The sequence below is a fragment of the Podarcis cretensis genome, assembly GCF_951804945.1.
Source record: "Podarcis cretensis genome assembly, chromosome: 8".
Lineage (NCBI taxonomy): Eukaryota > Metazoa > Chordata > Lepidosauria > Squamata > Lacertidae > Podarcis > Podarcis cretensis.
Genome location: NC_137177.1, coordinates 67,079,311 through 67,094,607, shown reverse-complemented (window position 1 = coordinate 67,094,607; position 15,297 = coordinate 67,079,311). Strand labels below are relative to the sequence as shown.

The window sequence follows — 15,297 nt, the reverse complement described above, 5'->3', positions numbered from 1 at the left end:
TTTATCCTACTGCAATCTTCCCACTTGCTGGGGTGAATTTTAGATTGTAACCCCATATTTGGTGCTGGGTAGAAAAGGTACCAGATCTTAATAAAGCAGTGTTGTTGCAGTAGGTGGGGGTATTGGGAAAACCCATTAACAATTTGCATTTGTTTTTAGTTCTGAGGAGAGGGGTTTCACAGCCTCTGTAAGTGTGCGAGTGTCCTAGTCTGTCAAATAATAATGGATGCATGCATGTGAACAGGATTTGTTTATCCCCCTTTCTTTTGGCACTATAAAGAAGAACTTGACTGCTTAAGTTGTTGCTTTTTGGAAATGGCCCACCTGAGTGCACCTAGAATGAGATGCACTTGAGTTATTGTACCACCAGACTATGGAGCTGTGAAGTCCTAAGCTTAGGAGCCAGATCCACTAATTCCCCATGACGGGGGATATCCAGCTAAGTCACTCTCTGGGTATGACTTACTTGGCATCACCCACTATATTTAGAACAGGGGTGTTAGTGACTAATTCTTTATTGCATCATAATCTTCTGCATGCATCAGAATGTGAAAGAGTGGTGAAACGGGCCCTTTCCTGGGAAAATCCACAAGGCCTTGCCTCACGTTTATTTGGGAGTCCGCCTTACTGAGTTCAAAGGGAGTTACTCCCAAAACAAGACTGGCCCAACCCCTGCTCACTCAGTGCCTTGTTTCTTTAGAACAGGGGTAGGCAACCTAAGGCCTGGGGGCCGGATGCAGCCCAATCACTTTCTAAATCCAGCCCATGGATGATCCTGGAATCAGTGTGTTTTTACATGAGTAGAATGTGTCCTTTTATTTAAAATGCATCTCTGGGTTATTTGTAGGGCATAGGAATTCGTTCATATTTTTTTTCAAAAGTATAGCCCGGCCCACCACATGGTCTGAGGGACGGTGAACCAGCACATGGCTGAAAAAGGTTGCTAACCTCTGCTTTAGAACGTTTATAAGCAAAAACTAAATATACTAAAAATCTACAATATATAAAATAAAATACAGTAAAATAAATTAAACAGAATTAAATGTCAAGAGGGAATTGTAGCTGTTACCACGGAGCATGACCTTATGCATGTTCACTAGGAAGTGAGTTGTGCAGACAGTGAACATAATATTAAAGAAGCCAGCTGGATGAGACCAGTGGCCCATCTAGTCCAGGATTCTGTTCTGGCAGGGGCCACCAAGATGCCGCCTTCTTGGAAACCCCAGCACAAAGTCACTCTCTCCTCCTGCGGTTTCCAGCAAGAAGCATTCAGAAACATTACAGCCTTAGGAGTATTAGAGCCATCGTGACTAGTAGCCAAGCAGCGGGTAGCTATGATGTCCAGAGCAGCTATGCAAGGAGGGCTGTCGCCAGGCGCATCCCGCTAGCCTTTCCCCTGGGCCTTCTTCCTGCGCACCCACGAGCCCTTCAGAGTTAGCGAAGGTTCGGGTGGAGGCTGAAAGGCGCCGCCACTGCTTTGGAAGGCTCCAAGCAATTTGCCTTTTACGTCCAGCCGAGCGCCTGTGGCCTTTCGCTTGGAGCTCGCCGACGCTTCCTTCTCCAGAGCCCAGGCTTGCCCTTTTCCCGAGGCTAAAGCGAGAGAGCCCCCCCCCCCCCGGCTCCCCTTGGAGGCAGGAGGGCGGCAGCGAGGAGCCTGGTGTTCTCTGAAGCTGCTTGGCGACTGAGAGCGGCGCCCTTGCAGCCAGCCAGCCAGCCAGCCAGGCGCGCCGTCGTCGCCCTTCGGAGGAGGCGGAGCGCGCGCGGGACCGGCGCCAGCCCAGGCGAGGGAGGAGCCGGCCGAGGGGTGCGCGGAGGCGTCGGGTAGCAGTCAGACTCAGCGGCGGGCGAGAATGGAGCCGACGACGGGCGAAGAGGCGACGGCGGAGGAGGCGGCGCACGCGTCGGCGCTGCTCCGGGGCCTGTGCGCGCTACGGGCGGAGCGGGCGCTGCTGGACGTGACGCTGCTGGCGGGCGGCGGGGAGTTCGGCGCCCACCGGGCAGTGCTGGCGGCGGCCTCGGGCTACTTCCGCGCCATGTTCGGCGGCGGGCTGCGGGAGGCGCGCGCGGCGCGGGTGCGGCTGCACGGCGTGGAGCCCGAGTGCCTGGCCCTGCTGCTCGACTTCGCCTACACGGGCCGAGTGGCGTCCCCCGGCGGGCCGGAGCTGGCCGAGCGCCTGCTGCGCGCCGCCGACCTGCTCCAGTTCCCGGCCGTCAAGGCGGCGTGCGGGGCCTGGCTAGCGGCGCGCCTGGAGCCGGCCGCCGCCCTGGAGATGCAGGAGTTCGGCGAGGCCTTCGCGTGCGCCCCGCTGGCCACCGCCGCCCGCCGCTGCGTCCTGCGCCACGCCGCCGAGAGCGAGGGCGAGCTGGCGGCGCAGATGGAGCGCCTCCCGCTGCCGCGGCTGCTCTCGTACCTGCGCGACGACGCGCTCCGCGTGCCCAAGGAGGAGGCGGCCTTCGAGCTGGCGCTGCGCTGGGTGCGCGCCGAGCCGGCAGCCCGCGCTCCGCTCCTGCCCCAGCTCCTGGCGCACGTCCGGCTGCCCTTTGTGCGCCGCTTCGCCCTCCTGGCCCACGTCGAGGGCGAGCCGCTGGTGGCGCGCTCCGAGGCCTGCCTGCGCCTGGTGGCCGAGGCGCGCCTCTTCCAGGCCGGCCGCCTGGACCGCCACGACCGCGCGCCCTGCGCCCGCCTCCGCCCGCGCCCTTCCACCGGCCTGGCCGAGATCCTCGTCCTCCTCGGCGGCTGCGACCGCGACTGCGACGAGCTCGTCACCGTCGACTGCTTCAACCCCCGCACGGGACACTGGCGCTACCTGGCCGAGTTCCCCGAGCACCTCGGAGGAGGCTACAGCGCCGCCGCCCTGGGCAACGACATCTATGTCACCGGTGAGCCGGGACGGGAGGGCTGCCAGTTGCTGGAGGGTCCCTAGCCCTGCTTGAAGGGGTTTGCCACAGGGGTGCCCTCTAAAAGGCGCGTGAACAGCGCCTAAACCACGGAACGCCCGTGGACAGGTTCATGGGGAAACAAGGGTATCCATGGCTGCTAGCAACCCTGGCTAGGCTCTGCCTTCAGGGCGGAGGCAGCAATGCTCCCAAATTCCAGTCGCTGGCCAATAACAAGTGGGGAGAGTGGCAGTTGTTGCTTGGGTCCTGCTTGTGGGCTTTCCATTGGGGCATCTGGTTGGTCCCTGTGAAAACAGGAGTTGCAACCAGATAGGCCATTGATCAGATACAGCTGTATTGTTCAGTTCTTATTATCTTAAGGGGACCCATGCATATCAGCACCTGCCAATTTGCCCCAATTTGCGTCATGCATATCAGCACCTGCCAATTTGCGTCATGGGTCTGTGCCCTAAGGACCTAGCTACCCTCCTGCCCAAATCCTACAGGCAGCTCTTCTCCAGGGTAACAGGCCCCATCCACTCTCTCTCCTTTCCCTCTTGTCAATAATGCCCTATGGCTGAATGTGTTGTACTGTGTTAGGCTGCAGACATATCACTCTTGGGAAGCTTGCAGCTTCCTATAAGCATCTGGCTGGTCACTGTGCTTGGCTAAGTGGGCCTGATCCAGCTGCAGGGCTCTTCTGACAATCTTACATGCCTTCTTTAGCTCCAGCGTGTGTGGCTGATGCTTAGAGATGATGATATGTGTCACCAGCAGCATCTGCCTTTGAGCTTGTGGGGAGCTTCCAGTTTGTTTTGACCTTCCTCCTGGGAAGCTGGAGAGAGGAGGCTGAACAAGGGGCTCTGTGTGAGTCTCCACGCCCCCTTCCTGTTCATTGCTTTGCAAGTTATTTATAGAGCGGGTGCTAGGAGCCAGCGAGGGAGACACCTGAGCCCAGATGCCTCTGTGCTCTGCCCCAGCACCAGCCGCCCTCCTGGGAATCTTCCCTGCGGGAGTTCTCCATACAGCTGTCAAAGGACATTAGGAGGATTTTCTCTCATTCCCATCGAGCGGCTGCCCTTGGGGCAGACATTTTCTCCCTCGGCAAAGCCTCCCCCAGTGAGCTTTGGGGACCACCACAACCCTGCAAACATACATGTGCAGGGCCCAGAAAGGAGCTTTTGTAAGGGTAGCTGGTGGCCCCAGTCCCATGCCCACAGCTGATCACCTGGATGTGCAGAGGAACGGAGTCTTCCTCTTGGTGGGGAGAAGCCATGAAGTTTGCCCCATCAGCCAGGCTGAGGTTCTGCTAGCATGGTTAAGCCCTGTAGACTTCAGACGAAGGATGCAGCTGAAGTCTGTGTACAGCACAGGTGGGTAGCCTATATGCCCATCCCAACTATTCCTATCCACCCCAACCAAAACAGATAAAGGTGAGGGATTGATGGGTGCTGTAGTCTACAAACACCTGGCGGGTACCACATCTCCATCATAGAATAGAATTGTAGAGTTGGAAGGGATCATGACGGTCATCTGGTCCAAATCCTGCCCACAGCCATCCCTGGGTGGTCTCAAACCACCAACCTTCTGGTTAACAGCCAGGCACACTGACCCATTGTGCCACAGGAGGGCCATCGGCTATCCCCAAGCTACAGGTTGGTTCTCGTCAGAGTCTGAGAGCATCAGACACAGGCCTGAAGCTGATTCTCTTTGTCACAGATGATAGTGGCCCTGTACCCCATTTTCCCTAAGGAAATTAGCGCACCCCTTTTTTGTTTCTGGGTTTGATCAGAGCCTGGTCTTGCTTGAAGGAATGCTGAGGTGTCTCAGCGAGGGGCATTTGGGCTTGCAAGCAAACATAGGACGTGGGCAGTTCTCCCCCAATTAAGAAATGCATTTGTTGGTGTGTAGCAAAGAGCCTTCATGGATCAAAGTCATGTTCTGCATTCTCCAGGGGAAATACCTCTGCCCCAAATCTTAGGAGATTTGCTGCTGCTTGTAAGAAGGCATGGTTTAACGCAGTACAAAGGAGCTCAATTAGATGGAGCTGTTGCCTTATGTAAGTGAACCGTTAGGGTGAACCATGTGCCCTGAGACACAGTCTTGTGTGCGAGTCCTGCATTTTTTGGGGTCAGGCCAGATGACCCCTGGGGTCCCTTCCAACTCTACAGGTCAATGATTCCGTGCTAATGGGACGCGGTGCTCTGCCCCTAGGAGGTTCCGACGGCTCGAGGCTCTACGACTGTGTCTGGCGCTACAACTCCAGCGTGAACGAGTGGACAGAGGTGTCTCCCATGCTGAAGGCCCGCGAATACCACAGCTCCGTGGTCCTGGATGGGCTGCTCTACGTGGTAGCCTCTGACAGCACCGAGCGCTACGACCACACGCTGGACTCCTGGGAGCCCCTGCAGCCCATGCTCTACCCCATGGACAATTGCTCCACCACCGCCTGCCGCGGAAAGCTCTACGCCACCGGCTCCTTGTCCGGCAAGGAGTCCATGGTCATGCAGTGCTACGACCCAGAGTCGGACCTGTGGTCCTTGGTGAACTGCGGGCAGCTGCCTCCCTGGTCGTTCGCACCCAAGACCGTCACTCTCAGCGGGCTGATGTATTTTGTCAGGTAAGGGCTGCCTTAGCCGCTGCCATCTCTTCTCAAGATGGGGTGAGGGTGGGAATGTGCAACCTGGAATTGTAAAAAAAGCGCCACTTGTCCCACCCACACAATAGCCCTGCTAGGCCAGAAACAGGGATGTGTCTGCATAGGAGTTTTTACGAGCTTCTTTGTGAATGTGTTTGATCTCTCTGGAGTTTTATGAGGGTTGTGGGATACTGGTCCAGTTATGCAACATCCCGGACTGGGCAGGGGGTGGGAAGGAACTCTTCCCCCCCCCCAATCCCCCTGGAAGGAACTTTGCTTCATACCTCCAAAGCTCTTTCTGCAGATTAAGTTGGCAAAGCTTACGGAAGGGAGCTTCCAAGTGCCTGTTGCTTCCCAGAGGTGGCTCCCTGGTGCCCTTCATCGAGAGGGGCTGTGGTAGGTCAGGTTCCTGCTATCTGAAAGGCACTCGAGCCCTTCAGCCAGTGATGGGCTGAGCTCGTGATCGAGCGAGGTCTGAAAATAGTTTGGATAAGCTTGTTATCTTTCAAGTTGGCTGAGGGGAGTGGCGAGGAGGGGGGAGGAAGGAGAAGGGGTAAGCTGCCCCTTTCCTTGTTGGGATTTGGGCACCTGCTCTGTTCAAGTTGCAGTTCATGCTCTGTAGACTTCAGAAATGGGTTCCAGAACCAGCTTAAGACCTGATGCTGTGCCAGGAAACTCCCATCGGTTGAGGAGCCTCCATGTGACTGTAGCTGCCACAGCCCACTCACTGCCATCGGTCACCCATTCACTTGCCCAGGCAGGGGCCAGGGACTGCTACAGCTGTGGCCCCTACAGTCACCAAGAGGCTTCCTCTGGTGTGGAGGCTCATTCGGTTCCTCCTGTGTGAACAGGGGCTGGGCGGAGCTTCCTTGTGACCTTCAGTCTCATCCTTCATCTAGAAATCAGACAAACTTTTTTTTTTATGGGGGGTTGGGAAGGTACAGCATACTCTTCCCAGCGAATGAACAGCTGCTGCATGGGGCCTCAGTGACTTTATAGCTCTGGGGTCCAAATAGGGACTTTCCTGATTCTTGGCTCAATCAGGGCCTAGTACAAAACCCTCAGAGGGTGCCAGGATGGTGAAACTCGCTTTCACACCCTGGTCTGGCTTACTATAGCCACTTGGTCCCTGCAGGGCTCTTTTCTCTCCTGCAGTGCTAGCTTCTGCCTAATTTGGGGGCAGGACATGCACCCCGTTTCCCCAGACGTAAAGAAAATCCTTTATTGAAAGCAGGAATTGCCCCTGATCCTGAAGCTTGAAATGAATCTTAAGGGGCTTCAAGCCTCTGGTGCAGGCAAGGAACGGGAAGCTTGGAATTCCTGCTGCTGAGATTCATTCTGGCCCATTCCACCCCCACCCCCACCCCCATCTCTTCCAGCCCCACTGAGATTTAACAGTTGCTTGCTAAAGCGTTTGGCTGCTCTACTCCCCAGCAGCAATTGTGCATTCTGCAACCCTCCAGAGCTCGGCTTGAGAAATAGTTCAGATTCCTGCAGAGGCTCCAGAAACATTTTGCAGCTCCCAAAGCCGACAGGACAGTGACCCTCACCCCCCCCTTTCACTTTGCACCTGCCTCCCCAAACTTTTCTGCTAAGTGCCACATTTCATTGTAAACACGGTTGCCCACGAAGTTAAACGAATTCAATTGGCATTTGACATTTGCTGGGATGGGAGGAGGAAGCAGCCCAGGAGAAGGTTCTGAGCCTTTCCGTTTCAGCTGGGAGTTTTGTGGTAGCCTTGATGGGTTCCCAGGCTGCCATTCTGAGGGTCAGAAAAAGCACATTTCTTTTGTCATTGACACCCCTCACCTGTTGCTGTCAGGCTCCCTATTTCGTGAACAGAGCAAGGAGACGGGCGTTACGCAACGGTTCAGGAAGCTTCTAGGGTTTCTCCTTTTATCTCCTTCCCCTCCTCCAAAAAAGATGGATGGAAACTGCAGGCAGCTCCTCCTCATCCAAAGTCTAGCTCAGTGGTTCAGGCCACCATCGCCTTGGCTCCATAAACTCATAAACCCCTGTGCTCCCCACCCTATAAATAGCATTATTCATGCTCCAGTAAGGAAGGTAATATAGCACAATAGCATTCAAAACAGTAGCCATTAATTGCACATTTATTCATGTTCCAGTTAAAACTATTGAGCTTATTAATTCCACATAACTGATAGAATTGATCCAGTGGTACCAGCTTTTCAAAGTCTTGATAGTCTAAAACATCTGGAGGTCCACAGGCTGAGGAATGCTGCTTTTAGAGAGGCTACGGAAAGAGCAGATTGCAAATCTCTGGAAGGTTGGGGGCAAGCAGAGGACAGAGAAAGGGACATTTTTTGTAGGTTTGGTGTGTTTGCACAAGGACCTCCTCCTCCTCCTCATCTTCCTCTCCATCAATCTTACCAACCAGAATCTTTATTTTCTAAGTTGCTCACAAAAGGCCCTGGAAATCTTGAGACTTTGTGTGTGTGCGCCAAGCGCTATGAGGTCTGAGTGGATTGGGTCCCCATGCCCCGTTAAGGAATTAAGTAGACACTCGAGGACTGTGCCTTCCCTCCCATCCGCACAACAAGGCTAGGGAGTGTTTGGATCTTCTTCTCGGTCACCTCTACTTGATTTCCTTCTGCAGGGACGACTCTGCTGAAGTCGATGTCTACAACCCAGCAAAGAACGAATGGGACAAGATCCCTCCAATGCTTCAGGTGAGGGTCTCGGATCTTTAAAGAGCAGTAATTGGAACTGAAGGGGGAGGAGATTGAAGAGTCCAGACCAAAGGTGGCAATGGAGAAAAGCCTTAGCAAGAGAGGGTTGGATTACTCCAATGTGCTTTTTGTGGGGAATCCCTTGCACTTGATCTGGGAGCCGCAATTAGTGCAGATTGCTGCAGCATGGTTGCTGTCAGGAGAGAGACTCTCCTGTTACGCCTGTGCCCATTTGCTGCCAGTTCAAGGCATTGCTATTAGAATAGTCAATCAAGATCCTTTATTAGGCATAGCAAACCACACATTATCAAACAGACACCGTATACAAATTGTGCAAAATATGAACTCAACATAACAAGGTTTGTCCCAGTCATATCTTTAATTCCAGAGAAAATCAATTTGCATAAATAATACAATGCAGCACTACCAAATCCCTGATCATTTTCATTAGAATAGAAAAGCCTTTTTTTAAAGTCCAGCCCACCATTTCAATTCGAAAGGGCATCCAATTGCATCCGAACACAGACAAAAACCTGCTCCTTGATCTCGGGAACGACGCTGCACCATTTGGTTTACGATATCTTAAAAGGCTTCCAGAAGCAGAGCAAGCAGGCAACCAACCTCCCAAAATGCAGAGTAGATAAGAGATTGCTTGGTTTGTACACCGCTCTTCTTTTCTTCCAGGTGCACGTTGGAGGGAGCTTGGCCGTCCTGGGAGGGAAGCTCTACGTCTCTGGCGGCTACGACAACACCTTTGAACTCTCGGCGATGCTGGAGTCCTACGATCCGGAGACCCGCAAGTGGAGCTTGGCTGGCCAGCTGCCCGAACCAATTTTCTGGCACAGCAGCGTCAGCATTTTCCGCCAGTTCATGCCCGAGACGCTGGAAGAGGGCGAGGAGCGCCCCTTGGACAATGCCATCAGCCTGAACCGCCAGCGCCAGAACCTCCACAACCTGAACCTGAACGAGTTGCGCTAGCAGTCAGACAGCTTGTCTCTGGGGCTTGGAGGAAATCTGTGGCGCCGCTTCTTGGGGAGGCAAGCTGGGAGAGGATTGGGAGGCGGGTGTCCTCGGCTGCGAGGACTGCATGGGTGGCGAGGAGGGCAAGGAGCGGGCTCTTTGAGATCAACAGTGCTGTCTTCAGGGGAATCCCTGAAAAGGGAGGCGTCCAATTCTCCTCCGGTTCCTTCCTGGCAGTTCCCAAGGAGTTTGAAAATAGCTGATCAGAAAACTTCCCCTTAGGCTAACATGATCTGGTGCTGTTTTGCTTAAAAATATCCAAACGAAGGCATGAGCACAGTTCACGTAAAGTCATTATGCATGGAGAGGAGAACACAGATAGACCAAAGGCTTTCCTTCCCCTCGCTCAACACTAGAATTTGAGGTCTCCCCATGATGAAATCGAAAGACAGTAGGTTCAGGAGAGACACGCCACACTGAATTTATTTATGGTACTCCTTGCCACAAGATGTGATGTCCCCTTGTAGCGTTTCTGCAGGAGACGCCCAGCGGCCGTTTTTATTCAGGTTAGCTCAGTGAAACGTCCTTGTGTGGGAGACTAGAGTGCCACTAAATGCTAGTTGGCAAGAGAGAGCTTTTGTGCTTGCCAGAAGCTTCTGGCTAACCACTGTCAGAAATGGGGGTGTTGGGTTAGACAGACCCTTCGCTGCATCCAGCAAGGCTCTTCCTGTCTGGCTAAGAATAAGCCGGACATCTTTGCTGTCACTAGCTGGTGCCTTGGGTCTGCCACCAAGTCCTACTAGGGGAAAAGTCCTATTGGGGGGGGGGCTGCTCTTCCTCCCCTCCCCCCCCCCCCCGGCAACCTGAATGATGCCCATTTCTTCAGTTGCATGTTGCTGCTGGAATATCATCCATTGATTCCTGTTGCAGGAGCTCCCATCAGAATCATTGTTTCTATCAGCACAGAGTTCTTCAACCTTGGGTCCCCAGATGTAGGTGGACAGCAACACCCATCATCCTTGACCCCTGGACTAAGCTATCTGTGGATGATGGGAGTTATAGTCTGCCTAAATCTGGGGGACCCAAGACAAAAGAGCTCTTGTCTACTCAATCTTAGTATCCTTAGTCTGAGTGTCCAGCTTTGGGCAGGGGAGCATTGCCAGTTTAGTGACCTAGGGGGGCCTGCCCTCCGGTAGATTGTTTTGAGGTGCTCTTCACGGTCGGTGCCTTAATCACAGTGCAATTTGGAAGGAGGCTCTGTTGCTGCCAAGGCACAGCACTAGCAAAGATGGAAACGGGGTTATTTTAGAGGGCCTTGCCCACGGTGGCTGCCTGCTGCCTCTGCTGCTGTATGGTTGCCCTAGGCATGGCAAAGCATAGCTGTTTCTGGGTTGTGCAGGTAGAATGGCCACTAATTTATAAGATTCGGTTGGTACCCCACCCCTGGGGGGGGGAATCTGCTGCAGGAACGGCGGGTGAGGTCCTCCATCAGAGCTGCCTGGGGGAAGTGGGGACATCGTTGCTTGCGGGGGGGGGGGGTTGTGTGTGTTGTCATTCTGTGATGCTGCTTCAGTTTCTCATTTCTTACCCTCTCCCTCCCCTTTTCCAGCTAAGGTCAGCTGTTGTTTTCTCTTCCTTCAGACTTGGTCGGGGTTCTTTTGCAACCCCCTGCTTTCCACAAGTAAACACTGAAGTCCCTCCCCCCCTATATATACCCTCTTTAAGCCAGAAAAAGACACACTTGCGAGAGAGGCTCCTTTTCAACTCTGCCAGCTGTTTACAGACCTGCTGTTGCTGCTGCTGCTTACGCTTACGACATCTTGTTTTGGTCTCACTTGATGAGTAAGGTTTAAGTATTTTGTGCCGGGCTGTTTTAAAGTCTATTAATAGATTTCATGATACTTTGTCATACTCACAGCCAAGATCTCTGTGCCATCTCTAGAACCAGATGAATTTGCCTTCATCCTATTTATTTTTAACTTTAATGTAGATACTTGTGTTTAACCTAGAGTACTGTATGATAATGCTCTCGGAAGCAAAGATATTTCCTATATTTTTTATTGTTTTCTTTTAAACTTGAAAGCTGAATGTTAAGTAAAGGTGTGTGTGTGTTAAGGAGACTTGTTCTATGCCAGGGGACGTATGGGGTGCCGTTTTGCTGGATTACACACTTCTTAGCCATAAAATGGGAAAGAAGACCAGTTCAGGCTTCCTCAACCAATCTCAGCCCTCCAGATGTTTTTTGGCCTACAACTCCCATGATCCCTCGATAGCAGGACCAGTGGTCAGGGATGATGGGAATTGTAGTCTCAAAACATCTGGAGGGCCGAGCTTGAGGAAGCCTGAGTTATAGAATTACAGAGCTGGAAGATGCCACAAAGGGTCATCTAGTTCAACTCCCTGCAATGCAGGAATATTTTGCCCAGCATGGGACTCGAACCCGTGGCCTTGAGATTAAGAGCCTCATACTCTTGCTGGCTGAGCTATCCGCTGGGTGCCTCCAACTGTTTACACTACCACTCCCATCAACCCCAGGCATCATGGCTCTTCCAGTGAACTTTTCATAGTAGCAGTGGCCTGAGCAACAACCTGAAATTGACGTTGAAGGAAAAGGTAGCCTGACTCTGGACTGCTTCTAACAAACAGTCCCAGCATCACATTCTCTCCTGTGGCCAAAATAAGTGTGAGTTGGATATTCATCTCCACATTTCACATGCTATTGCAGGATTTTGACAGTCGCAATTGCTTTATCGCCTCTTGTGATCCTAAATCTGCGGCTGAAGTTAGGATATGCACGGGAGGTAAATGCATGGTATCCAACTGAGTAGGTCTGCTGAAATGAGTTGTGTCCATTTCCTCCTTGGACAGGATTAGCATTTAATACAAGCCAAAATGACCATGGGGCATAACTGGCCAGTGCAATAAAATAGTGTGGCTCTTGCTAAGGTAGGGGTAGGGAGACATTTTCAGATTTAGGGATGAATTCTGACTCATGGGCGACCTTCCAAGGTCCGCAAGCTGCAGGTGCACTTCTTAACCTTAGTACAAGGAGGCTATATTCCAGCTATGCAAAAGTCAGATGTTTTCACACTCACTTCTGCATCCACCCATCCAAGCAAGCAAGGATGATGCAACACCAGTTCAAGGACATGTTTCAACCAGGCAAAAGCACTGGCACCAAGGTTCCCTAGCCTGCGATATAGACCATGAGTCTATACATCATACCAAAGCAAGCAAGAACAGCCCAACTCCTTTGTTCTAAAACAAGGGTGTCCATATTAACAGCAGCAGCAACCGTGGCACTTGGCGGGGTGAGGAGGGGACACAGTGTCTTGCTGGAGCAGCCCAAAACAGGCTTTGCAAGTGGACACGCTCCATAATAAAAGCTTTTATTGCTCTATCCACACAGATCAATGCTTCCCAATTCTGGGTCACATCCACTGAAGCACACAGATATATTATTTACATACCAAAAAAGCCACAGCATTAAATCAGGGAGTTCGTCACAGCTTCTGAAGGGGGATTGTTTTCCTTATGTGGAAATCGGGAAATGGCTTCCTACTAGACCTTGATCAAAGCAGGACATTTTTATTGACTTGTTTCAAGACATTTTACACCCCACCTTCCGCCAGAGGAAATTCCAGATGGCAAAGTCTTGAGAGGCTCACATGCCACTGCTCAAGAATCCGAGCTGGCCCCCACCCAGCTGACCAGTCATAAAGGCCACCTGACTGCCTCTTTCCTAAGAAGAACACAAAAACAAATGGGCAAAAGATGGGCTTGTAATGGAATAGGTTGGAGTTCTTAGATGTGTTAGTTGTAATGCAGAACAGGGATCAGACTCTGGTAGAACAAAAAGTCAGTCCTTGGCGTCCTACAGTATTGCGTACATTGACTGGCAGTGCTTCTGATGGGGGGGGGGGGTCACACAGGTCTTTCCCAGCCCCGCCTGGAAAACTTCCACAGCTGCACTAAAAAGACCATGGACCACCCATATGAACCAATCTGGACTTTGCAATCATAATCCAAGGCCCTTCTTCATGTGCCCCCTCCACAGGAAATCCAGAGAATGGCAACATGAGAATGGGCCTTTTCAGTGGTGGCTCTTTGTTCTTTGAAACAAAGAACAAATGCATACCTTGATGCACACACAAAAAGTATTAAAACATTGCACGCCCTCAAAAAGGCCATAGGTAGTAGTCCCAAGCCAAAGGTCTGGTTAAAACAGAATGCTTTTACTTGTAATGATGACATCGGGTGAGCCTCCCCAGAGAGAGCAAGTTTTCTGAAGGATGATGGGAGCCCTGCTGCTTGTATCCAGTTGAGAAGGGTGCTGCAATCAACTGGAGGGAATTGCAATTAGGGTTTTGTTACAGAGAACTCGCAAGCAGGGCATGAATGGGGTCCTCTGCACCTGGCATTCAGAGGCATTCCTTACACAAGTAACCTCCATTCCCTCGGGTCCATGTCACCTCCTCATCTGTTGCTCGGGTGGAATTATTATTGCAGGATATACAAAGGAAGCAGCCTTATACGGAGTCAGACCATTGATCCCATCTAGCTCAGTATTGCCCACACAGACTGGCAGCAGCTCTTCAGGTTTTCTGATGGGGGAGATTCTCAGCCCCACCCTCAGCATTGAAAGCAGATCTTCTAATACTGTGCTACACACACACACCCTCAACTTGGGATGTCGGAGTTTTCTACTGTATTTTAAAGGAGATGGAGATGGTCTCCCTTTGCAAAGGTGGCTTAATGGAGAACAACCTGATTCATGAGAGAAACGGAAAGATGAACCTGAAGAGAGAGGTGTTTGAGCCAGGCAGCAGAGAGAGCAGCAAGGTGCCTCAACATTCTGATGGAACATCAAGAATAAGGAGGAACCCCATAACCAGACACTGGAGAGACCTGTCAGGAGTAAGCATGGACCAATGGTACCAAATAGTATGGGAAACAGCCTTACTAGAAAAATTAACCAATAAACTGAAACTGACACGGGGACAAACAGAAGAAGACACCTTTACCCCGGTATGGCTCCCCTTTATCACATACACAGCCCAACAAGACAATGACAACAATCCACCAACAGCATCCAAATCAATATGGCTAACCTGATCCAAAACACCCACCCACCCCACTCACACGTGAAAACAAAGATCACCACAGCCAATTACAGACAAACAAGGCCAACCCCAACCTCTCTCACCACCAAAGGAACACAAGTGAACAGCAGAGAACCTGCACAAACAATGCTGACCCCAAACACTACATACATTAAGCAAAATAGAAACAACCCCACCCCACCTCCACCCCTCCCCTCTCCCCCTTTTCTTCCTAATGTCTCAACAAATGAAACTGATTTGTAAAAATGTTACATGGAAAAAATACAAGAGAGAGACATTACACATACTTCTGTAAATCAAGAAAATATTTAATAAAAATACAAAATAAAAATAAAAATAAGGAGGAGCAACGCCCAGAGACCAGGTAAGTGGGTTGCCAAGGAAACAACGCCCCAGCCCTCACTTAAATGTCACAAACCAGAGGTTTTTTTTTAAAAAAACAGCCAAATGGTATATAAAAGGGGTCTCCCAGGGGCATCCCACCAAACCTCAGACGCATTTTAAGGGGGGTGGAGGGTGAAGAGGAATCGCTGCTTCACTCGTTGCGGGAATCCCTGGCTCAGCAAGAACCTCCTTGCCCGATAATTTACAGCCTCCCCAGTTTGCCATTCTCAAAGCTGCAACGCTTAGCCTCATTTTTAACTTTTGAGCTATTGCTTGTTTTTCTCCTTCACCTCAACTTTGCTTTGCGGGACGTCACCTGCCCTGTTGTTGAAGAGCTATGTGGCACCCAAAAGCTTGCACACTAATAACAACCAAGGCTGACGCGCAATATTCATTAGAAAACGGGGGCTCCCCCTCTTTTTTTTTGCAAGGCATCTTGCAGCAGTAAATTTAAAATTGTAAGGTATTCCTTCTACAATAGATCAGTATTTTTCTTCACTGAATATGGAAAGCAGTGCCATTTGTGGGCTTGGCATAATCTGTTGGTTTGCTCTTGCCCTGCCTGTTTTTTTCTAATACGTTGGAAATTCGGTACCAGCGACTGCGGTCTCTTGATTTGATGGCA

At 51.5% G+C, this 15,297-nt stretch overlaps 1 protein-coding gene across 1 annotated transcript; it reads left to right on the top strand.

Annotated features, from left to right (window-relative positions):
• Positions 1–1,767: 1,767 nt before the first annotated feature.
• On the top strand, positions 1,768–11,280 carry KLHL21 (kelch like family member 21). Its single transcript, XM_079987004.1, has 4 exons — positions 1,768–2,880; positions 5,092–5,497; positions 8,133–8,205; positions 8,890–11,280. Exons 1-4 carry the CDS (start codon positions 1,851–1,853, stop codon positions 9,181–9,183), a joined length of 1,803 nt encoding a protein of 600 aa, XP_079843130.1. The 5' UTR covers positions 1,768–1,850; the 3' UTR covers positions 9,184–11,280.
• The last annotated feature ends 4,017 nt before the right edge of the window (positions 11,281–15,297 follow it).

Bases quoted from the DNA above. Each gene is read 5' to 3' on its own strand.
- KLHL21 (XM_079987004.1), top strand. From the start codon at position 1,851: ATGGAGCCGACGACGGGCGAAGAGGCGACGGCGGAGGAGGCGGCGCAC. The intron at 5,498-8,132 runs GTAAGGGCTGCC...TTCCTTCTGCAG, and splicing joins GGGCTGATGTATTTTGTCAG to GGACGACTCTGCTGAAGTCG. The intron at 8,206-8,889 runs GTGAGGGTCTCG...CTTTTCTTCCAG, and splicing joins AGATCCCTCCAATGCTTCAG to GTGCACGTTGGAGGGAGCTT.